The sequence below is a fragment of the Perca flavescens genome, chromosome 3 (genome assembly GCF_004354835.1).
Source record: "Perca flavescens isolate YP-PL-M2 chromosome 3, PFLA_1.0, whole genome shotgun sequence".
NCBI classification, from domain to species: Eukaryota; Metazoa; Chordata; class Actinopteri; order Perciformes; family Percidae; genus Perca; species Perca flavescens.
In genome coordinates, this window is record NC_041333.1 from 30,123,441 (window position 1) to 30,149,856 (window position 26,416).

At 37.1% G+C, this 26,416-nt stretch overlaps 2 protein-coding genes across 3 annotated transcripts in view; one reads left to right on the forward strand and one right to left on the reverse strand.

Moving 5' to 3' along the window:
* The window catches only part of ecel1 (endothelin converting enzyme-like 1), a 41,658-nt gene extending 33,849 nt beyond the window's left edge, over positions 1-7,809 (forward strand). Inside the window, exons 13-19 of one of the 2 annotated variants that reach the window (XR_003692173.1) lie at positions 2,277-2,344; positions 2,940-3,064; positions 4,130-4,195; positions 4,816-4,911; positions 6,002-6,078; positions 6,293-6,544; positions 6,803-7,809. Coding sequence is in view for 1 of the 2 variants with exons in the window: in XM_028573226.1 (XP_028429027.1) it covers positions 2,277-2,344; positions 2,940-3,064; positions 4,130-4,195; positions 4,816-4,911; positions 6,002-6,078; positions 6,293-6,392 (532 nt within the window). In the remaining variant the exon portion in view is untranslated. Of the gene's footprint in view, positions 1-2,276; positions 2,345-2,939; positions 3,065-4,129; positions 4,196-4,815; positions 4,912-6,001; positions 6,079-6,292 lie in introns of both variants that reach the window. The other variant, XM_028573226.1, reaches the window with a different exon arrangement.
* On the reverse strand, positions 6,748-25,965 carry ccdc150 (coiled-coil domain containing 150). Its single transcript, XM_028574014.1, has 18 exons — positions 25,574-25,965; positions 24,743-24,921; positions 23,724-23,792; positions 23,483-23,599; positions 23,275-23,404; positions 22,781-22,824; positions 22,337-22,461; positions 20,906-21,083; positions 20,720-20,788; positions 20,534-20,605; positions 19,394-19,563; positions 19,177-19,270; positions 10,829-10,962; positions 10,604-10,730; positions 9,971-10,144; positions 9,549-9,607; positions 9,332-9,412; positions 6,748-8,005 (listed from the first exon to the last, which is right to left on the reverse strand). The coding sequence occupies exons 1-16, from the start codon at positions 25,926-25,928 to the stop codon at positions 9,590-9,592; spliced, it is 2,055 nt and encodes a 684-aa protein (XP_028429815.1). The 5' UTR covers positions 25,929-25,965; the 3' UTR covers positions 6,748-8,005; positions 9,332-9,412; positions 9,549-9,589.
* Between the last annotated feature and the right edge of the window lie 451 nt (positions 25,966-26,416).

Here is a 26,416-nt window from a genome sequence, read left to right on the forward strand (position 1 = left end):
CCCGCTAATGGAACAGGTGTCATTGAGAAGTCGCCTGCCTAAATTTGAGTCGGTCGACTAATTTGATGGTGCATGAAAGTAGATAGCCTCCCTGTCTGACGCTATGTGTTGTATTTATCTCAGTTAGTTACTTTGTGACTCTAATTCATGAATTTGAGTTCTAATTCATTAATCATAGTCACTGCATTATTGCAAACTATTTATAACTTTAAATTAGTCATGCATTACTTACTAGTACTTCATTTGTACATTTAGATAGAAGCTCTTTGTATTATAAGGTCCGACATATATAGGGTATTTTATGGACAGTAATATATATTGTTAAATACAGTTGCTGATAGGCAATGCAGCATTATGTGACAAATATCTTTAAAACTCTATCAGCAGGAAATATTTTCCCCATAGCTTTACTCTTATCACGATGGAAAATATTTTGAATTTAAATTTAATTAATTATACCATAAGCACTAAAATCCAAACCAATTCTAAATGAATGTTTTCATACTAGTGCTGCTATGATTATTTGAATCTTATCAGCAACTAAATACATAATTTTGAGATTTAATCAATATAGCATACTTAATGTTGCAATTTAACAAAGTTGTAGTTAAAATAAAACCGAATTTGTTGCACTGAAATATCACTGATATCCAGGCCTGATTACTTGTCCTTGTCCAGGCCAATTTCAGCAACTGGATATTTTGACTTGAACTCGTTCAAGAGTTGTATCTGTTTTGATAAAGATTTCAATGGTTATGCCATGCCAAAAGTTTCAACTCTTTGCAAGGGTCATACAACACTGGCATGAATTATAAACCAAATGGCTGCCTGGTAGGTAGGAAATCAATCCAGGAAGTGTTGGTGTGGTCTAGAAAATGGTCAGTAAGAAAACAAAGCACTACAGCACTGAGGAATGTGCACTTAAACAACTACTTTTTTTTTTTTACAGTATTGAATATTATTTAAGCCAATACATACAATACAGTCCAAACAGTTGCAGCTCCTGCATTCCACCCCACCCCCCCCCCCCCACCCCCCATATTAGCTTCTTCATTAGAGGTGATCACCACTACTTCCACTACCTGCTGCCATGCATGCTAATCAATATTAATTAATGAAGTAGTAAAGTGTGTGTGTCGGTGTGCGTGTGTGTGTGTACCTGTCCCCTGGAAGTTATTACTGCAGTAGCCCTAACCTCCCATAAACTCTCGCTCTCTCCCACACACACACACACACACACACACACACACACACACACACACACACACACACACACACACACACACACACACACACACACACCTCTTCACCAGCACGTCCAGTATAATGAAGCTTCAATCAGCCAGTTAGTTTAGCGAGGGAGTTGGGCTCGGTGTGAGGCAGCGTATCGACTAGCTGTCAGAAAGTCATTTTCAGATGTAGCCATGTGAATAGCCCCAGACTGCCCTCTCATCACTCTCTATATATGCATGTGGAGCAAAGACAGCACTCCAGCTCGGCCCAGGGTCAAGGAGAGGTGGAAGCAGGGGGCACATGCTAGTTGTGGGCCAGTGGGTGCTTACACAAGGTTGGGAAATTATGACTTATGTTCACACTGCAGCTGAAAGGTCCCATTGCTGATTTCCCCTCACATGTAAAACAGATATCTGATGTTTTCTAATCAGTGTGTACAGACGAAATGTGGCAATGAGTTTCTTTTTATTCAATACCAGTTTGAGCAACATGGATCCAAAATAAGATCTCAAGTGCCACTTGCAATTTATTTGGCTTAGCTGAGCAGACTTAGCAATGAGGACAATAGGACAAAGACAAAGACAAGACAAGAAGGCAACAGGGCTGTCTGTAATGAGACACCTCAAATCAGTCAAAAGGCATTGCTCTGTTCTAAAGTGAGTGGATAAGCAGACCTAACTTTGGGAATCTGTATGAGAAAGTAACCTTTGACTAGATAGTACTACATTTAAAAACAAAACAAATTGAGTCAGTAAAGTTTGTTAAAGTTACACAGCTAAATCTGAAATGTGCTAACATTAGCTAACATCCTAGTGGTCATACCAGACCAGCCAAACTTTTTCAAACTTTGGCTGTAGCAGTAAAATTCCTCAATGTATTTAATTGATCAAGTGTGTTTTATTGCTCAGGAATTTAACTTTTCTTTCAACAGTTCATAGTCTTGCTGTAGGTATATGCAATTCAAGACCTTTTTTAAGTAACTGCAGATACCAAGAAAGTTTTAGTTTTGTGTAATGTTCCATATTTCTCCTTCCTGCTGCCAGATCTCTGAACTATGGAGGAATAGGAGCGATCATTGGCCATGAACTAACACATGGATATGATGACTGGGGTAAGAACTACAACCTCTTCACCTGTCCATTACAACAATGCTCATACCCACGTTTTCATCATTTTGAGTCATACTCCCGCTTTTGCGTTGAACTATTCCATTCCACAGAAAGAGCATGGGTTCCCTGATGATTTGTGTAATTTTATGACATTTGTTGGAGGCCTGCAACTGTATTTTGAGCCACAATCTCTAACTTTCATTTCCAGTCAAAAGTGCTGCCCTTTAAGATACATTTGAAGACTTTAATGAGGGTGTGAAATGTCTGCCAGCCACCTACCACATGCTGGAATAACTTTGAGTGGGATTGGTAGGTTTGTGCACTACTGGCTTTTCTGGCAGACAGTCATTTTACAAATTTAGTTGGCTGGAAAGGCAGTTCAGTTGTCTCTTGAACTGGATATAGCCAAAGTCAACCCAACAACGTTTTACTTCATAATGGTTTGACTCCCGCAGCAACAAAAAGCTTCCAAGATGATGTGCTGGGCAGCTTTTTGGACTGTGAAGGAAAGTTACAGGTTGTGTTGTCTCCATGCTAACACTGCCCCCCCTGCCCTTTTGCCCTTCATCTTAGTGATGCAATGGTTCATGTCCCTAGGGGGCCAGTACGACCGCCATGGAAACCTCAAGCAGTGGTGGACAGAGGAGTCCTACAGAAAGTTCCAGAAGAAGGCTGAATGTATCGTCAAGCTCTATGATAACTTCACTGTTTACAATCAGAGGGTGGGTGTGCACACAGACACTTGCACATACAATTTGTGCCATAGCATTACATAGATATATGGGTCAGCTAAGATTTTGGACTGATTTTACATTTATATTGAAAACCATATGTCAGCAAGTCAGTGTCCTCTGATATGATGCAGGTTGACTTATCATTATTTCGGAATACATCAATACTACTTTGGTTATCTGTGGAAGACAGAATAGTTTTTTCAGATTACAAATAGATTACTTCCTTTAAAAGGAGCACTTCACCAATTTTACATATAAAGTCAAAGTGAGTACTACTCAGCCGGTAAAAACAGTTATATGATGTCTACAGTAGCCCTGAAGGAGCTTTGTTAGGTCTGAGAAAATAACCCTGATGATGTCATAATTAAATTCAATTCAATTTGTATTTATAGTGTCAAATCATAACACAAGTTATCTCAGGACACTTACACAGCTAGAGTAGGTCTATACCACTTTCCCCCAAGAGCATGCACCAAATCATAGCAATGTCAACAGGGCTATCTCAGATTGTGCTTGAAGATTTCTACCAGGGAACCTGTATTACAAACTGGGGAAGTGGAGTTTGAAAAATATGGGCATTTACCCTTACAGGAAGGTTCTAACAAAAGCCGTATTGGCTGTATGTAGGATCTATAGTTGTTGGACCTTGCTTGACCACTGCTAGGAACTAAGGTTTTCACACCAATGGCCTGTTTGCTCTGGTCCTAATCAGTTGATGAGTTTGTACATGTGTTTTCCCCTTGGTTCGGTTTCTTTTCACACACATAAAAATCCAAGCGAATCAAAATGCATCGCTACAAACATTGCGAGAATGTTCACTCTGCTTATTGGCCAGATGTGCTTAGGATGGGAGCAAGCAAGTAAAAATACAGGAAGAAGTTTGATTAGTGTATTCACACCTGCATAAACAAATCTGATTTACTACCAAATACTGATATTAGTCTTTTATTCACATCAGATCCTTGAAGTAGGTATACATACTATCACAAAGGTATAGGAGCAGAGATGTTAAGACCTTTCAGCGTTTCATTAGTTTCCTTTCTGTGTGTTTAGGTGAATGGCCGTCTGACACTGGGGGAGAACATAGCAGACATGGGAGGACTCAAGCTGTCGTACTATGTAAGTAATAGGCTATAAGTCCCATCAATGTTTAAATACATTGGCTCTGTGACTTCACAAACTGTAAATATCAGAGTTTTCAGTAGCACCACTGTGCATTTTCTTTATTCTTCCTAAATAAGTCTACTTTAGTTGTATGAAAGTAAAGAGCAGATGTCTACCAGAATCAAGATAAAAGATAAACGTGAATTCCCTTTTTCTGATTGTATCAGCGTGCGTGTGTGTGTGTGCGTGCGTGCGCGTGTGTGCGTGTGTGTATGTATGGGTTTGACTGGACAGCAGAGTATCTGTGTTGCTGCATAATTCAATTCCATATTGAGCGTGTCAGTGGTCTATATTGAAGCGAGGAGTGTTTTGTTCATGCAGAAACAAAAGTACAAAGGGAATGAGTAATTGCTTTTAAATAAATCAGAATATCAAAATGCAACAGTAGTTTCATAGTGCCTGTTAGTCATGTCAATCAGTGAGATTGGCTGACCCTGGCCCGTTTTGGTTTGAGATCTTAGTTTAACTTACAGAGAATATGCTACTTTGAACATGAGGTGAGGGATTCTAATTTAATTTGTATCTCCTGTCTTTCATTATTCCCTCCCACCACACACCTCTCTCTTACTGCCCAGGCATATCAGAAGTGGGTGAGGGAACATGGTCCGGAGAGGCCGCTGCCTGGGCTCAAATACACACACGAACAGCTGGTCTTCATTGCCTTTGCACAGGTACAGAAGCCTCTCAATAGTTTCACACTACTGTCTGTCATTACATTTACATGTTAAATCATTTAGCTGCCACTCTCAGCTGGAGCGACTGATCACAGAGAGCAGGTAGGAGTTATATATTATGCCATTAGCTGATGGATGCATTAACCATTGTAGGGATGAAAAACGCTGCGTTGATGACTGTACCGTGGCTCTCAGCACTAGACCACCGCTGCTCCTTGTAACTATTACCGCTATCATTGATATTCAATGGTTTCATTGAAATTCATGGCTTAATGTAACAGCTGAAAATCTAGACACATTTTTTAATGCAATTTGCTGTGTTTTAGCTTTCAACTTTAAGACTTGCGACAGAGAAGTTATATGAAAACCATTGGTACGTGCGTACATTCATACATAATAATATGTATTAGAAACATTACAAGTTGTATTAACAGTAACATTAAACTCGCTTCTGATTGATCAATTACAGCATTCTATGGTCTGTTATTTCTAAATAGCAGACCCCTGCTATTAATAGCAGACCCCTCCTCCAAAAGGTCACAAGATAGATCTGAGGGGTCACGACATGATTCCTGAGGTAGATGATGGTGAAAAACTAATTCTGCTAAATGTTTGTATTGCGTTTTTCTTTCTATCTCTAATCTTTTCTTTTTTTTGAAATATTAGATCATTTTACCTGTGGGCGTCAAACTGTTATTTAAATGAAATAATCTGAAGTGGTTTAGAGTGGAAATCAGTCTTTGGTGGAACTATTAACAACTCACATCCAAATCATGACAAGTGGCTCCAACTGCTTTTCTGATCTTGAAAAAAAATGCATTTTATAAGCATATCATATCCGTTTCATGTAAAATCTTATCCAAAAAGTAACTAGTAACTATAGCTCTTAAAACAAAAAGTACAGTATTTCCCTCTGAAATATAGTGGAGTAGTAGAAGCAGAAAATGTAAATAAGTAAGTAAAGTACAAGTACCTCAAAATTGTACTTGTACAGTAGTTGAGTAAATGTACTTTGTTACTTGCCACCACTACTTTGGCTTAACTGTCTCCAGGTTGGGTAACGGTTGTGTTAATGTTGTCTTTTTAGAACTGGTGTATGAAGAGAAGATCTCAGTCCATCTACTTGCAGCTTCTGACTGACAAACATGCGCCAGAGCACTACAGGTAGAGTATACTCACATACATAAAAAAACCACAAACACCCAAAACGTCAGTATGTTACATTTGTGGGCATAGTTATTACATTTTAAGAAAGATTTCAACTGCAAAATAATCCAAGATATCCACAAAGCACTACACTTAAACTGTAACATAAGTGCAGGCACAGATGTTTGATGATCTCCACATAACACGTTTCCTGTGTTTCCTCCCCCTGCAGAGTGATTGGCAGTGTTTCCCAGTTTGATGAGTTTGCCCGTGTTTTCCACTGTCCGAAGAGTTCCCCAATGAATCCGGTGGACAAATGCTCCGTATGGTGACCTCCCCGTCCACCTGTCGCCCTTTGGATGAACTTCATCTTTGCGGCCCACACACACAACCTGTCCTACATCACATATTTATCAGACAACCAACAGGATGATACAGAGTGGGTCAAGCCTATTCTTGCCTATAAAGGATACAGGAATGAAATGTATCTTTCAAACATTATCAGTACACATGTCTTAATTTAGGAAGTTTATACAACTGTCTGTACTAACCAAACTAAAGCATTTATCACACAACCGTTGATCATGTACATATATATCATTTGATTATATATATTTTTCAATGTTTAAATTTACTTTTCAAATCATCTATTTTTCTATTTTAGCAGATGTATCACGTACATTATGCGTAGAATTCATAAGCTATTTTTTTATGTTTCCTCAATTGTTTCTCTTCTTTGTAGCATCAAGTAGAAAAACTTTAGCATATCAGAAGATTACAGATTGGCAGCAACAGGGATTTCAGTACCTGATGTAAAACGGACAAAGACCAATTTAAAGTGAACTGAGCTCAGTAGCATCCTTGTGCCTGCCAACATGCTGGTCTTCTTTTCAGTTTGGTATTGGAGTTTGATTTCTCTCGCAATGCTACGCTCTTGTGGCTGCAGAGAGCAATGGTCACTGTTCAACCGTCATGACTGTTGTAATCGTTTGCCTGCATTCGTCTTGTTACTGTGAGTGTTTGTACGTTTTTAAGATTTGTCAACATTTTTAAAAAAACAAAACAAGGTGGACTTATGGTGGATGTTTTTCTCAGGATTTGTAGCAAAGCGCCAAATGGAGGATCTTTGCGTCTATATCTACATTCAACTCTTCAGCCTGCGGTACAATCATAAAGGAGCTGGTATACTTATCAAATATTGGATGAAAAAAAGAGAAGAAAATAATGTGTTTCTTTACTGGAATCCACAGCACGGACAACACCTACTACAACTCTGCTATTGGACTATTCACAGCTCTGTCTTTCTTGATGAACTCTAAATGATCTTATACAATCTGGGATTCAAGTGAGAGGGAGAGCGTGAGGTCCCATTATACAGTATATTCACAGTTAACTCACCAAATAACAAGCCAACACTCTGTACATAAGAAGTGCAAACTATGGTAGATAGAGAATCATACATTTGTACGCAGTGTTATTTAAAAATAATTACTTTTGTATAAACAATCTGTTGGTACACAAAATATGAATCTTTGTACAGTGAAGAAGTATATCAGATGTTATGGTTGTACAGTTTGTTTTGATGAGAGTGCATGTTTCCCTCCTGACCATTAAATTCGGATCGATATAGATGGAGGACATCAAACACACAGATGTCTGACTCATAGCTGCTATTTCGCACATGGCTGCTATCTCTTCCTCTTTGTTGGTCATCGTTTAATGTTTGAATAAATACAAAGGATCACTGTGTCATGTTGCTTTAGTCTGTGGGCAGGTGTGTGTTTGTGTGAGATACGTGGGTTATTATCTGTCAGTGTGATTGTGTTGTCAGCTGTGTCCTCACAGGCTTGGATTCTGCAGCGATATGAGCCAGCTCTCTCTTGTCCTCCCAGCGTTGGATGGTAGAAGTCCACCTCTCCCACTCTGCCTCCCGTTTGTGTAAAACCTGCAGCACCCAGGAATCAAACAACACATTTATAATGCAACATCAACAAGTTGTGCAATCCAGAGGGGTAGTTCATTAATACGCAATTACCAATTAAACCAGTTCCAATCAATTGCCAGACTAGAACACCGTTTTTTCCTAAGTGTCTCCCTGAAGGAGCCTCTTTACAGCTGCACTGTAAACGGGGAGCAGCTTGCAGCATGGGCTGCACTGTGTGTATTTCAAATCTGACCTCATACCTTTTTTTGGTTTAAAGAGTCTCCATACTATTTCAGGAAATATATGTGCTTTAAAATGCGTTGCAATTAATGCCTAGTTCACATTACGCGACTTTGGCTCGTATTTTCCATTCACTGACAGTTTTTGGTGCTCCCCGACAAAAGCCCCAGATCAGAGGCGAATTGGCGTGTGTTGTGTGATGTGTTCAAAGCTGCAAGCCGAGAGGTGAGGAAACATGCTATTTTGTGACAATGTGTGCCAACGACAACAGCCCCAAGCCACTCCTAAACTAGGCTTTGTTAAACTCATTAAATGCCCTGCTTTTCACAATAAGCTCTGCTTTTCTGAGCCACCTTTATGAAACACCCCTAAGGATCAATTGTTAATTAAAGCGATAGATTAGAGTTGTCAGTGTCCTGGAATCTCCTTGGGAAACAAATTATACTGGACCTTCCCGTAGTGTAGTATGCACCAAGCGTTTGCTTTGACTGACCAAACAGGCACAAGGGATTTATGTGAATTCTATCCATTACTGAATCATTTTGATCTGTCTGACTGTAAAGTAATAACTGGAAGCCTGTGGCATATCTGTATGTCTACCACGGGAGTCTTTTCCATACAGCTCTATAGACCTCTTTCAACTAACATCAGTTTTCAGTGGTGCAGTAGAATATCTTCTTTTACAGAATTTTAAAGCTTGGTTAGTGTTTTTCTACAAGCAAAAACCAAAATGTCCGCTCTACAGAAAGTAAAGTTTTTAGCTTGCTGACAATGAGGTTTTTAATTCATAGTCTTGAAGTGTATGTAGCACTGCATTTTATAAATTAAATCTTAGATTTGAATTAAATCACAACTGAAATGTGACTCAAAAGCCATTTCTAAACAAATCAATAGAATATATTATAAATTTTGAGCATGAGTGATCAATTTGAGTCAGATGCCTTCCAATGATAATAAAATAGCTATATTATGCAATGGAAGACATCCTCCACTCATATAAGGCATCAAAAGTGACAGACATTTAACTAGAAGTGTGTTTAGGCATCAATGGCAAACCTGTTGACTAAACAATATTAATAAAAAGCTGAAGGGAGGAAAAGATGGTACCGGCTGGGACATTCTAACCTCCTGGGGCTTGCTGTCAGCTTGCTCTTTCTCGTGCAGATTCCTGATTCTCTCCTCAAACCTCTGTTGACACAGCAGACTGAATATGTATACAGGCTCACTGTTTTAAACTAACATCCACTTTGGAGCCAAAAGATACAAGACCTGTGGCAATAAATTGAGTAAAGCTTAAGATGCATCTATTGTGAATTGCATGTACCTGTCCTGGCCTTGCCTCAATCATGGTCCCAACCTTCTCTCCTATCTCTGTACTAGGACCTAACAAGGGAGACTATTTAAAGAACAATACAGTACAAGCTCCAATATCATAATCAATATTATAAAGTATTGCTATAAAAAGCTGTTATGTTGTGCCAATATTCAATACCTTCAATCTGAGCTGTTACTGCAGATAATTAAAAATGAATAAATAACATTCAGTGTGTCTCATCCAGAATTGTAATGTTGTCAGGTTAGGGAACTACATTTTGACCATTATGGGACACTGAAAGTATTCACTAAACCACATTAAATCATTCCAGGTTTTTCATAACTCAACAGTTATTGAAGGTTCTTCTAAGACCTACTTCTTCAACAACTTTCTTATTATTGTGTGCAGGGTGTAACAGGGAGTAACATTACCTCAACTGTCTGAGAGTTGTCCTGCTGCTGCCTCAGCTGGCTCCTCTGCTCTCTGATACAAGCTTTCTGTTTGGACACCAGCCACTCAAGCTCAGACACCCGTCGGCGGAGCTCCTGATTGGCCCTGGACAGGTGACTTGACCCATTGGACGAGTCTTTAACTCTCATTTTTAGCTATAGACAAGGAAACAGGGAATTCACAAAAACAGGGTAAAAAGGGTAAACCTGAGGCACAGTATGCAATAAGGGTGCTAGTACGACTTGTTGAATCAGTATCACTATGAATCAGTTGCTAATTGATGATGAGAACGTATGAACGATGTAGACAAAGAGTCTAGGTAAGGGTTTTCAATAAGGATTATGCATATCCATACATATTTACACACTTCAGTAAATCTCTTAGCAGCTTAGAATTGTTTTGGCTGCTTCCAACTTTTACTCTCATGTCCTGTTTGGAGGTCCTTCAACACCAGTTTGAGGCTGGGATAATGTTTAATCAGGGACTTCACAATATGTCATCATTTATGATGGAATATTGTGTGCTTGCACAGAATTTATAGCTGAAATCACAATAATTGTTTTCTTTAATAAAAAATGAATACAACAGAATGAAATATTTCTGCCATTTGGTACCTCTGAGATTTCTCGATGCAGTGTCTCCATGGAAGATTCATAGTCTTCCCTTGTTTGTTGCTTTATAGAGCCCAGCTCTTCGGACAAATGACTAATCTTTGTCCGAGCCTCACGCAACTCCTCATCTCTGCAATATATGGCGACAGCAAGCAAAGATATCATTAATACATGCCATATAAGAGGTCTTGTTTAGGCATACATGTTCACCTACACATGTCATGTCACCTCAGTGTGATGGTAGCCTGGTGCTGGTCTCTGGCCTGCTCCAGTTTGCTGTGTAAACTGCTGTTGGTCAACACAGCCTGCTCCAAACTCTGAGCCAGCCTCTTGTTGTCTACTTTGGCTGTATCCGAGGCCTTCTGCAAGAGTTGGAAGGGATTGTGCGCACACACACGCACGCACGGACGCACACACGCATCACACACACACATACACACACACAGTATATACACAGTTTTAATCATACAAACTTTATTAAAGGTAGACTTAAAGATAATGATTTCTATATAATATTTTCGGTGTATAATGCATCTTAAAGATCACATATTTTGATCACTAATATATTGTTATTAGTTCAGTTTCCATTGCAGAATGCATTGTACAACTAATAGTCTTTAATAGAAAGTAATTTTATTGTCTGACTGGAGATTAGCACTCCAGACATACGACATCATACTAGTTGTGTGAATGATGATGTCACTTTTTTCGACATACTATACTATGACTTTTTTATCACTTTTTTCGACACACAATACTATGACTTTTTTCAGCATTCTATACTCTGATTTTTAATCACTTTTTTTACAAACTGTACTATGACTTTTTTCGACATACTAAACAAAACTTTTTTCAATATATTTTACTACACATTTAATATACATAATATACTATGATTTTTTTGACAAACTATTCTATTACTTTTGTCCAAATTGAACGGAGGGGTCGGACCTCCCACAATTTAACTGGTTGAGGCGGCAGATATGGACTTGACTCCCGTCAAAGAATCAGGCTCCAGAGAAGAGTAGGCTATATGGTTAACAGAGCTCTATTTTGCGTTGCTGTTTATTTGTGTTTTTGTGGTCTACAAGAAATAACAGAGAAAATGCAATGAAGAATATTAATATAAGCTGTAGTAAAATGATGCCAATGATAACATAGCTAATATTAGTTAACTTACTATACTGTGACAATTTTATCACTTTTTTCGACATACTATACTATGACTTTTTTATTACTTTTTCCAACATGCTATACTATGACAATTTTATCACTTTTTTCGACATGCAATTTTATCACTTTTTTCGACAGACATCATTTTTTCATGACATCAGATAGCTTAGGGTGATGAGGGAATGATTAGAAGAGAGAAGGCTGAGTGTTCAAATCCTGTAGGGTGCAGTTAGTTTCAAAACCTACTTTACAGGGATGAAGACAAAACTTGTGTTCTTGTCAATCTCTCTTATCACTTTTTCATACTATACTATGATTTTTTTATCACTTTTGTTCGACATGCTATACTATGACTAGTTTATCACTTTTTACGATATACTATACTATGACTTTTTATCACTTTTTTTGACACTATGCTATGATTTTTTTTTATCACTTTTGTTCGACATACTATACTATGACTATTTTATCACTTTTTCAACATGTTGACCCTGTGTTAGGTCAGACATCTTAGGGTGATAAGAGAATGTGTGGAAGACAGAAGGTTGAGTGTTCAAATCCTGTAGGGTGCAGTTAGTTTCAAGACTTACTTTACATGGATGAGAACAAAACTTGTGTTCCTGTCAATATCACTTTCTCATACTATACTATGATTTTTTTCAACATACTATACTATGACTTTTCTATCACTTTTTTCGACATACTATACTATGACTTTTTAATCACTTTTTTTCGACACTATACTATGATTTTTTTTTCACTTTTGTTTGACATGCTATACTATGACTAGTTTATCACTGTTTTTGACATACTATACTATGAGTATTTTATCACTGTTTTCGACATGCTATACTATGACTATTTTATCACTTTTTCCGACATACTATACCATGACTATTTTATCATTTTTTTCAACATACCGAACCTGTGTCAGGTCAGATATCTTAGGGTGATAAGAGAACGTGTGGGAAAACAGAAGGTTGAATGTTCAAATCCTGTAGGGTGTGGTTAGTTTCAAGACCTACTTTACAGGGAGGAGAACAAAACTTGTGTTCCTTTCAATAACTTTTCATACTATACTATGATTTTTTATCACTTTTTTCGACACTATGCTATGATTTTTTTTATCACTTTTTTCGACATACTATACTATGACTATTTTATCACTTTTTCAACATGTTGACCCCGTGTCAGGTCAGACATCTTAGGGCGATAAGAGAACGTGTGGAAGACAGAAGGATTAGTGTTCAAATCCTGTAGGGTGCAATTAGTTTCAAGACCTATTTTACATGGATGAGAACAAAACTTGTGTTCCTGTCAATATCACTTTCTCATACTATACTATGATTTTTTTTTTTACATACTATACTATGACTTTTTTATCACTTTTTCCAACATGCTATACTATGACAATTTTATCACATTTTTCGACATACGCTACTATAACTATACTATAGTATGTCACTTTTTTCGACATACTATACTATGACTTTTTAATCACTTTTTTTCGACACTATACTATGATTTTTTTATCACTTTTATAAAAAAGTGATTTTATCACTTTTATATACTATGACAATTTTATCACTTTTTTCGACATGCTATACTATGACAATTTTATCACATTTTTCGACATACGCTACTATAACTATACTATAGTATGTCACTTTTTTCGACATACTATACTATGACTTTTTAATCACTTTTTTTCGACACTATACTATGATTTTTTTATCACTTTTGTTTGACATGCTATACTATGACTAGTTTATCACTGTTTTCGACATACTATACTATGACTATTTTATCACTTTTTCCGACATACTAAACCTGTGTCAGGTCAGATATCTTAGGGTGATAAGAGAATGTGTGAAAAACAGAAGGTTGAGTGTTCAAATCCTGTAGGGTGCGGTTAGTTTCAAGACCTACTTTACAGGGATGAGAACAAAACTTGTGTTCCTTTCAATAACTTTTTCATACTATACTATGATTTTTTTCAACATGCTATACTATGACTTTTCTATCACTTTTTCTGATATACTAAAGCATTACTATTTTATCACTTTTTTCAACATGCTAAACCTGTGTCAGGTCGGATAGCTTAGGGTGATAAGAGAATGATTAGACGAGAGAAGGCTGATTGTTCAAATCTTATAGGATGCGATTAGTTAAAAAAACGACTTTACAGGGATGAAGACAAAACTTATGTTCTTGTCAAGCTCTCTTATCACTTTTTCATACTATACTATGACTTTTTTATCACTTTTGTTCGACATACTATACTATGACTAGTTTATCACTTTTTTCAACATACTATACTATGACTTTTTATCACTTTTTTTCGACACTATGCTATGATTTTTTTATCACTTTTTACGACATACTATACTATGACTTTTTATCACTTTTTTTGACACTATGCTATGATTTTTTTATCACTTTTGTTCGACATGCTATACTATGACCAGTTTATCACTTTTTTCGACATACTATATTATGACTATTTTATCCCTTTTTTCGACATTATGAACCTGTGTTAGGTCAGATAGCTTAGGGTGATAAGAGAATGTGTGGAAGACAGAAGGTTGAGTGTTCAAATCCTGTAGGGTGAAATTAGTTTCAAGATCTATGTGACAGGGATGAGAACAAGACTTGCATTCCTGTCAATCTCTCTCATCACTTTTTCAGACATACTATACTATGACTTTTTTCGACATGCTATACCATGATTTTTTTCGACATACTATACTATGACTTTTTTTGACCTGCTATACTATGACTTCTTAATAAATATTTTTTTACATACTATACCATTACTATTTTATCACTTCTTTCAACATACTAAACCTGTGTCAGGTCAGATAGCTTAGGGTGATAAGAGAATGATTAGAAGAAAAAAGGCTGATTGTTCAAATCTTGTAGGGTGCAATTATTTTCAAAACCTACTTTACAGGGATGAAGACAAAACTTGCGTTCTTGTGAAGCTCTTTTATCACTTTTTTCGACACTATACTATGACTAGTTTATCACTTTTTTCGACACTATACTATGACTAGTTTATCACTGTTTTCGACATACTATACTATGACTATTTTATCACTTTTTTAGACATGTTGACCCTGTGTCAGATCAGATAGCTTAGGGTGATAAGAGAATGTGTGGAAGACAGAAGGTTGAGTGTTTAAATCCTGTAGGGTGAAATTAGTTTCAAGACCTACATTACAGAGATGAGAACAAAACTTGTGTTCCTGTCAATCTCTCTTATCACTTTTTCAGACATACTATACTATGACTTTTTTCGACATGCTATACTATGACTTTTTTTCGACATACTATACTATGATTTTTTTATTACTTTTTTCGACATGCTATACCATGATTTTTTTCGACATACTATACTATGACTTTTTTTATCAGTTTTTTCGACATGCTATACTATGACTTTTTAATCCGTTTTTTTTACATACTATACTATGACTTTTCTATCACTTTTTTAGACATACTATACTATGATTGTTTTTATTACTTTTTTCGACATGCTATACCATGACTTTTTTCTCACTTTTTTTGACATGCTATACTATGTAGTGATGGTCAAATGAAGCTTCACAAACCACTGTCTTTATTTTCTGAGCTCACTAGATGGCACACTAAATTGCACAAACACACTGAATTGCCATTCCTTTAACCTTTTACTTTGAACAGAGAGCGCCATCTAGTGAGCTCAGAAAATAAACACAGTGGTTCGCGAAGCTTCATTTGACCATCACTGATACTATGATATACTGTGACTTTTTTATCATGTTTTTCGACATACTATACTGTGATTTGTTTCACTAATTTTTACATACTATATTGTGACTTTTGTCGACATACTATACTATGACTTTTTTCGACATACTACACTATGACTTTTAATCACTTTTTTTGACAAACTATGCTATGACTTTTTTGATATGCTTTGCGACATACTATACTATGACTTCATTACTTTTTTGACATACTATACTATGACTTTTTTATCATGTTTTTCGACATACTATAATTGTTTTCACTTTTTTCGACATACTATACTATGACTTTTTTGGACAAACTATACTATGACTTTTGTATCACTTTCTCCAATATACTATACTATGACTTTTTATCCCTTTTCTTGACATACTACACTATGACTTTTTTGGACAAACTATACTATGACTTTTGTATCACTTTCTTCGATATACTATACTATGACTTTTTATCCCTTTTCTTGACATACTACACTATGACTTTTTTCGACATACTGTGACTTTTTTATCACTTTTTTCGACATTCTATAGTTTCACTTTTTTCAACATACTATACTATGATTTTTGTATCACTTTTTTCAACATACTATACTATCATACATACTGTATATCTAATCAGGTATTGTGCTGTGGACAACTGCACTGCATATTGTCTGCATTAACACACCTGATTCAGATTATCAATCAGTCCAGTTCCAGTTTAGGAAAGTCAATAAATTACAATTACATAACAATGAACAAATTCTAAGAATTTTTGACAGTATTTTAAAAACCTGCATTTGCATTATATAACTTTTTTCTACATACTACTAAGACTTTTTTAACTTTTACTATACTATTTTTCAACATTCTATATTATGAGTTTTTTATATTACTTTTTTCGATATACTATACTATGAGGTTTTTTTTATAACTTTTTTGACATACTATACTACAACTTTTTTCACTTTTGTGACGTACAATACTATGACTTTTTTTGACGTACTATACTATGACTTTTTTACAATTTTTTTGACATTCTATACTATGACAATTTTCAACATACTATACTATGACTTTTTTATAACTTTTATTGACATACTATACTATGACTTTTTTATAACTTTTATCGACATGTTATACTATGACTCGACATTGAAAGGCTCCAGAGAATAGTACATGGTTAAAAGAGCTTTATTTTGAGTTGTTGTTTATTTGTGAACAAGAAATAAAAGAGAAAATACAATAAATAATATCAATATAAGCTGTAGTATAATAATGCCAATGATAACAGAGCTATAATTATTATAATGATTATTATAGTAACCATCAGTGGTTGATATAATCACTAACTTGACTAAACACAGAAGCTATAAACTTACAATGCACAACAATTTTAGCTGTAGCCATTACTAATGTTACAGACATGAAGCATTCAATCAATCACGAGGTGATTAAATGCAAACCACAGAGCACAAAAATGGAGATTCACCTCACATTAACCCCCTAAATTATATTCTAAAAGTGAACATGAACATATAAACACTCAAAGCAAACACAGAGAGTGATATTAACCGACGTTATAACATATGACGGCGATGATTGGCTAAATAAACTATTTACAAGCGTGCTGTGAGAAAGGAAAATAAAGCTTTAATGATGCCTTAATATTTTGGAAGTAGTAGCTCAGTCTGTAGGGCATTGGATTGAGAACCTGAGGGTAGGTGGTTCAAGTCCCCATAATGCCCAAATTATGGTGACAGACTTGTAGTTGGAGAGGTGCCCATTTCATGCACAAATGAGACAAAATAAACCAAATAAGGGGAAAAGTCTACTGCTTTCCTAAACAAACATTAAAGTGCTGTGCTCCTCTCAAACAGATATCAAACTGCAGTACTGCAGTCCACCTGCGGGGGGGGGCATGGACAGATGTGCTATTCAGACTTTCTTTAACATACTATACTTGAACTTTTTTTCGACAAACTATACTGTGACTTTTTTCAAGATAACATACTACCCTGCCCTTAATTGGTTTCAATCCCCAGTCCAGGCAGAGCCTTTTTGTGTGGAGTTTGCATGTGCTTCCATACTTTCTTTGACATACTATACTATGACTTTTTCATCACTTTTTTCAACATACTGTACTATGACTTTTTTAACATACTATACTATGACTTTTTTTATTACTTTTGTTGACATGCTATACTATGACTTTTTTCGACAAACTAGTGATGGTCAAATGAACTATACTATGACCTTTTTTTGATGACAATTTTTGACATACTATGAGTTTTTCCAACAAACCATCATGGACTCATGGCAGTGCGCTACCCACCTGGCCCGTTATGAGAGCTAATCAGCACATATCTGCGTTAATCAACCACCAGAACCGGACTATTTGTGTGTGTGTGTGTGTGTGTGTGTGTGTGTGTGTGTGCGCAGAGAGAGAGTGAGAGAGAGTGAGAGAGATTGAGAGAGATTGAGACAGAGCGAGAGAGAGAGAGAGAAAGAAACAGTGTTGTCTCGTGTAGTATGAGCGACTCATGAGTGAATTTAAAGAGTCAGGTGAAAGATCCGAGTGAGTCATGACTCAAACAGATTTAGTGCTCAGTCAGTGTGTATGCAGTGTGAGAGGGGGAGTGGCAAGCGGCTAGAGCAGCAAAAGCCAGTGTGTGCTTCTTTTACCGATATATATTTAACAATATCTTTTGCATTTCTAATCCAAACATCCAATCCAATCCAAACACTTACTCGTCCCCGTAGCAAGACACTTGTCAAGTTTGAAATCCATCGGACTAAAGTTCCAGAGAGATATGCGCATAACACCCACACAGACAGACAGACAGACAGACAGACAGACAGACGTTCCTGCAATTTATAGATAGATAGATAGATAGATAGATAGATAGATAGATAGATAGATAGATAGATAGATAGATAGATAGATAGATGCAGTTCTGGTTCCAACTCTGACAGTTTTACATTTCAACTTCCTTCTTTTTGAGCAGTGAAGTGCAATGCATTTGAGTTTTTCATTTCTGCATTTTCATAAATTTTTCTCAGAGCTCTCTCTTCTCTACTTATTACTTGTAGCTAGATCAAATCTATTCAAACTGTACAATGTTCTATATCTTTTGGCATTATTTACTTTCAAAGCCAATAATTCAGTTTAGCGTTAGCTTTTAAAAAAATCTTTAAATATTCAAAAACAAAATGTACATTAGTGATGTTATTCAACTTTTCAATGGAATTCATGCTAATTCAAACCATTCCCACTTTTCCAACTATTCTCACACTTCACTTTCTTCGTATAGAGTTAAACTAATAATCCAGTTGAATATTCAGCTGACTTTCTAAAAACGGCAAGGACACAAGAGTCGAGTTAGTCATTTATTGTTTTATATATATATATATATATATATATATATATATATATATATATATATATATATATATATATATATATATATATATTTTGTTGTTTTTTATTCTTTCATTCATTTTATATATTTATATATATTTCTTTTTCTTTTTTTCTTTTGAGATCATTCCAAATAAAGACATCATTCAGTCTCCACCAATCGTACAAATGTGTCTATAAGTGCATCCATTAAAGAAATGGTGTGTGCTTACAGCTTTGTTGTTCTTGGAGTGAGTAGTTGTCAGGAGTCGCTGGAGTTTCTCCACCTCTACTTGGTGTTTCCTGATTTCTCTCTGAGCCTGCAGCCTGACACAGAGGAAAGCAACATGTAACATCCCCTGTTACTTAGCTTATATGATCTAGATATGCACACACTGTACATACTTTCATTTTGCCATGCAGTGTTTGTAAACCCCATTCAGCTCTGACCTGTCGATCTTGAGCGTGGCCAGCTCCTGCTCTCGACCCCCCAGGTCCTGCTGCAGGTTCCTACTGTTGAGTTGGAGGCTGGTATGGGAGGCCAGGATGCTTTCAAGGGCTTGACTTGCAACAGCTCCTGCAGGACCACAGACTCCCTGCAAGGCCTCCAGCTCACTGATCTACAGCAGAAGACGGGTGATGTAACTGCTCACTGTAAGGACAAGTTTCTTTATTTGTAAATACACTTGATCAAAGCATGTACTAAGGTTAAACCATTGTTTTTGTAAAAAAAGAAATATAGATAGTCCAAGATTTCTTGCCTATAAGAAGTAAAAGTCTGTGAAAGCTACAATATAATGTGTTGCACTATTTCTTATAACGAACTGCCAATCTAGTTTTATGGGTTTAATCATTTGATTATCACATAATAGTATGTGGGTATTTTTGCAGGTACAGAAGTTCCTCAGAGATGTACCACTGAGTTTGAACCATTCATGAAAAAAATGAATGAAAAACACCAAAACACCTTCTTCATATCTCATTCTTAAAAGGTCCCATAGTATGCTCATTTCAAGTTCATACTTGTATTTTATGTTTACATGCTCCAGTGTTCAAAGAACAATTTAATTCCCTCATATTGTCTGACGATATTTACCATCTGTCTGAAACACTTTGTTTTAGCACCGGTCTCTTCAAGCCCCTCTCCTAAAAAGAAGCCCAGTCTGGTCTGATCTTCCACATCTGCATCATCTTGGCGTCATTGCAGCCGGGAACGACTGTGATGACGGCACTGTAGAAGCACTTACTACCAATATAGAGGATTGTTGTGACATCACAACTGTACGGAAGTCCTGGCGGTTCGTTTAAAGGCACCGTTTTCTGAATACGTGCTGTGTGTATTTCACCGTGGATTGAGTGTTTTGATACTTTCAAAGTATTTATATAGCACCTCGACCTTGGCCTTGACATTTTTTTTACAATTTACAATATCGGACCTTTATTGTTTAAAGCGACTTTGAGTTTGTGAAAAGCGCTATATAAATTAAATGTATTATTATTATTAAACCTATTTAATTGTGCACTAGTTTAATTATCATTTAAAAAGTGAGGAAATTGATTGTCTGATCAGTGTTTGTATGTGTGTTGTACCTTTTGTCCCATGAGCCATCTGTTTTCAACTTGCTGGCTGTGTAAGGCTGAGCTCAGAGATACCATCTCCCGCTGTCAGTCACAGGTTCACAGGCCACCACCATGGACAGAAGTAAGTACTATGACCAACAGGTGAATGTATATAAAGTATAACATAGGGTGGGATAGTGTTCTAGACAAACCTACCTTGGCCTCACTGAGTTGGCTCTCCAGACTGCTCCTCTCACCCTCCAACTTCGTGACAACAAGACATAACTGGTAGCCAAGGAGATAAGGAACAGGGATACACAAAAGAGCGATCGTTTTACTTCATGGTACAACACTACCCATCATGCAAAAAAAATAGTACTGCATTTTTTGAATATACCGTACTTCATGTTTTGAACCCTCCAGGTCTTTCCTCATTGCCGCCTCCTCTTTTTTGGCAGTGTTCAGCTCCCCCCGTAGCCTCTCAATGGTTCGCTCCAATAGTTCCCTCTGAGTGACTGCTGTCTCTTGTGCAGTGGAAGACCTCTGCACGAGCTGTGCATGTTCACCTTCGAGCTTCTCTCTGAAGAAAGACAGATTTTATTAATCTAAAAACGTACTTTCAAAAACTTAATACACTTCTCTCAATTTGTTCTTTTGTGTGCAATTTTTACTGTTTCCAAAATACATCACTAGCAGCAGTGTCAGACCATCAAATAGTGAATCTCTTCACTGAATGCCAAACTTATAGCCTACCATTGTTTTAGGTGGTTGGGTTCACAGCACAGTGAGACAGGTTTCATTAAATAATGACACCAAGGAAAAATCCAAAAAAAAAAAACCTGATTCATATCAGAGATGGATAACAGAGACTGACTTTGATTTTTAATAAAAGGAAAAATGCCAAATATCAGTCTCAGACTTTGCAAACCAATATATCGGTCTAGCCCTGTCTAACCCTTTTAATGTTAAAAAAAGTATCCTCTGCCACTAACACTCATCTCTTATGAGACAGTGAATGGATGGAATCGAGAGAAATAAGAGAAGGATGATTGTGGTGTCATGTATGGCACAATTTGCTGCGGTTCAGTTTGGCTGGGAGGTTGTTTTAAAAATCAAATAATTCATTAATATTTATTGTTGATTGCATTATGTATTAAGCAATAATACATTACTTATGGATTTATTGTGTCAAAACAATTAAAATTCAAAAAAATATATGATCTGAAAACAATAACTGCAGCCAAAAACCAAAGCATTACAAAATATAACAAAGAACAAAATAACAAAAAAACACTGTTATGCTCCAAATGTGAATGTTACTTTTGATGCTGAGGAGCTTAGGATTTTCCAAAATCTTTGTAAAGTAAAAATAATGTCATATTTTGTTTTAACCATTTTTGATTTCTTTGAAAAAATTCCAATTCCAATTTTAGGACAGACAAGGCTGGGAACGAGAAGACAAGAGTCCAAGAAGAGCAAACCAAAACTCAGTAATGCAAAGTCAGCACCCTCTGTTGTTCAAACTAAACAACATCAACTTTAAAAAAAATGCTAATCAGACTATTGCAAGAAAAATAGCATATCACTGACATAACCTGATATATCAACAATAGGAAATACTCCTATTCTCAAAAACGTTTCACAGAATACTCATTCAGACAGGACACACAAAACCTTGCTTATGGAAGTCTTGCAATAAAATATCAGCATTTCAAACACTTACAAACAAATTTCAGTTGTTAATTTGTCCTGCTGTTTATATCATGATTATGACAATAACACATTATGAAACAATAACACTGTTACTGTTATGTGTTAAGGTAAGAGACTCACAGCTGCAGCTGCAGGCTAACTTTATTTGTTAGCGCCACACGCAGCTCAGTCTGAATGTTGCGTCTGACTGCCTCCAGCTGCACGTCTCGCTCTTGTAGTTGCTTGACCACACGACTCCTCTCAGCCTGAAAGACACAGAAAGGAGGAAGAGAAAAGCTGCTGAGCTGCATTTGCTTATTTAGGGTATGTTTACATATATATATATATATATATATATATATATAAAATATAAATAATGCTAAATATATAATGCTAAATATACCAATCAGAGAGGTGCTTTAATGCAGTTGTCGAAACTCCTAAGAAGTGCCCAGATTTACACTTGCATTTTAGATTCTGGAGTCCAGCAGCACTAGCTAACAACACACACATACAATATTCACCAACAGAAATACAGATTTAACAGATGAAACTTTACTGAAGAATTTGTCTCTGTCTACTTACTTTCAGTTCAGTTTTCAACTCAGACACAAGGGAGTCCTTCATTGCTGTGAAAATGAAAATAATCAATTCATGAAGTAATTCTTTTCAATATAAATGCCAAATATCCTTTAGTTCCAGACTCTCAAATGTGAGACTTTTCTGCTTTTCTCGGTCTTATTTTATTGTAAATTCAAAATCTTTGAATTTTGGATCGTTGTTCGGACATAACAAGCAACGTTGAAGATGGCTCTGAGAAATTGTGATAGGCATTTCTCAGTTTTCTAGCCTAGCCTTAGCCCACTTTATGATTCAGGTTGATGGGGTGTATTTCCACAGCTATAAGAGTGGAGGTTAGAACAACTATCTGGCCCGTGAGAGAGAATCTATTCTATACCGAACTGACAGCTAGTAAAATATACTGTCATTTATTTTCCTGAAAAGCCTTACAGCAGCATTCTGTGATGGTTGTAGCACAGCAACAGCAGATTGGTTTTGTATCCCTTGACACTCCTAACCTGTTTGTTCTTTGAGTTCCTGACAGTGTTCCTCCAGCTGCCTGCCTCTGTCTTTTTCTTCTTCCAGTTGCTGCTGGCTGGTCTGGACCTGCACTTGCAAGACCTGGCAATCCGACCTCAGCCGCACAGCCTGGGAGGCCAAAGAAAGACAACATGTCAGCTGCTGTTTACACATTCTAATTACTCTGTGAGCTCTCTTACAATGTACCTGTCTCCTCTCCATCTCCATCACTCTCTCCATCTCCTCAACATGCTGGAGAAGCTTGCTGTGAGATACCATGGCTTCATCGGAGCGGGCCGACTCTTGTCTCATCTGCTCTTTCATCTGACCAGAGGGAAGTTTTGTTGAGATGGTTTATTTTCAGTTAGTCAGGGCTTTTAATATAAAGGTTTGTCAGGGGGCTTGGGGATAAAAGGGCCAAAATAAATGAAAATAATTAGCGACTCACCTCTATCAGTTTCTGACTCATCTCTAATTTGACAATCTTCAGCTCCTTGGCAGCCAAAGCCACATCCATCTGGAGCAAAAGAGTAATGGTTATAATCACAACCCATGACACAATGGGTGCTCACTGTGCACCTAAAGCACATTGTTTTTTTCTGTTTAAAAATATTCTCACCCAGATTGTAAAGTATGTCCCACTTGTATGCTCTAAAAAGACAATGATCACTACACTTCATGTGGTTAGGTATTTGTGCAATGAGCACATCAAAGAAAATCTCTCAGGAAAAAACTGGAGGAACTAACATTTTAAATTTAATTTTGTACTATTGCCTTTTCATCCTTTCTTCTGATTTTTTTTTTTTTAAAATAGCAATAGCTAAATTTAGAAAATTTGAGTCCCACTATATGTCCACTATATGTACATCCTGACACCACAACAAACAATGACGTTAAAAAGACAACCTGAGCCAAGAATGTTTGCAAAATTAGTCGCATTTTTGTGACTTGAGAATAAAATGCTGTCCACAGCACCATCATCCATCAATGGTTAAAGAAATACTTCAACATGTTGAGAATTTTGAGTAAGGGTTTGTTTTCTTCAAGTGTTAATGAGAAAACTGATGCCACTCTCACGACTGTATGGTAAATATGTATTTTGAACATAAAGACAGGAAATGGGGGGAGGGCGGGGAGGGAGCTAACCTGACTCTGTCTAAACAAAAGGTTAAAAATAAGCCTACCAGCACATCTAAAGCTCACTAATTAACATGTGTTCCAGAGGCAAACCTATCCATTGACTCATGTATAGTTTTGGCCATCATTCCTTTCACAACCTTTTACACAACAGCATTATTATAAAAGGCAAAGGGGACACACTGGTATCAATAATTTAATTGGAAGTAAAAACAAAGGTGATAATTACAAACATTATCCCATCTTGATGTATAACTTTATCTCTACAATGAAAATAGTGAGTAGTGTACAAAAGTAAGACCCAAGCCGTAAAAGGAGTTATAGCATCACCTTGGCGGCACTAGCTACCTCCACGGTCTCCCCCAGCATCTGCACCTCTGTGCGAGCCTCGTCTCTTTCCTGGTAAGCCTGCTGAAGTCGGTCCCTGAGCTTCATCACCTCCCTCCTGGAGGCCTGATACTCCTCCTGACTCTCCTGCTGCAGCGCTGCCAGCTGCTGCTTCAGATGAGCTGCACCAGGAACATTAGCAGTCAGAAAATAACGTAACAAAAACGTACCCACAACTCTGAAACATTTTTTCCACACAATTTTTGTATGTCTACTTAATATCTGTAATTGTAGTGATATAGTCATTAGTTGTGTTTAGGGCTGGGTACCGAATTCAATACTTTTTAGGCACTGACCGAATTGCCTCTAAAGTATCGACACTCGAAAATTGCCTAGTCATTAAATACCCAATTTCAATACCTCAATCTCACCTGTGCCAGTGAGCCAATAAGTATGCAGCACGCTTCTACCAAGATTTAATAATGTAAGGCGGGCAGGAAAAACTCTACGTTACGCACAGAGACGGTGCTCACATAGTAGGAGCAGAAAAGTAAATGAAGAGATTTGTGCCACAATGTTTTTAATATGTGTTTATTAAATTGGTATCGAAAAAAGTATTGTTTAAGAACCGGTATCAAAATCACGGTATTGGTATCAGTAGCGGTGTCGAACGTTTTTGAACGATACCCAGCCCCAGTTGTGTTATGTTTAAGTATCCCCCATCTTTGCTCTTGTTTATAGTCCACTGCATAGCTGGATCCTGATTGTAGCTGCTACTGTATCAGTACAATTAGTAAGATCACTAATGTTTTTACATTACATATCAGCCATTACCTGTGTGAGAGGGATCCAGCTCTCTCTCAGTCTCTAGGCGGAAGATGGTGAGTTTGAGGGTCTGTAGCAGACTTTCCATGCGACACACCCGGGTCACTAGAGAGTCACACTGTTGCCACAGTATGCCTTCATCCCCAAGGACCCAAGGCATCTTCAGAGGACTTATAGGGTGCTGAGTAGCGTCTATTCTCTGTGCAGATCCCAAGATTTGGTCCCTGGATACCCCAAGAGCACCCATGTCTTGAATACGCCCTTCAGCCTCCTTCTCAGCCAACAACAGGCGCTGGTGCAGTAGGGACAGAGCCTCTGGGGCCTGGGCCCCAACATTAAGGGCCAGGACGGCTGAGCGGGACATTCCTGGTTGGAGGTGGTGGGTGAGGTCAGACAGCCCTTGAAGGTGCACACGTACCCACTCTTAAACTCTATCCATGACTACTTTACTACAAACTTACTTGAAAATGATAAAAGGTCTTTATTGAGATAAATGGCAAAATAGAAATGTTTGAATATATGCCTAATATAACGTCGTGCATAGAGCTAAACCAAATTACAGCAAAACGTACCACTAAGACATACGTTCCAGCGTAACGTTATAGTGATATTATCAAACAAATTCTTTCAAATGCGACTATTTGATTGTGGCCTTACTCGTGGCAAATTGGTCACATCTTTAAAGACGTTTTAAAAATTGTAGTCGGCATAACCGCAGACGTTACACACAAGCTTACACAAAATAAAACTGGCATTTGTTGTGTGAACAAGTTCGGTTGTGTCTGCCAGAATCACTTATAAACCACTACGGATACAGTAGCTAAATGTCTTCAAATTGAAGTAACGTTTAGA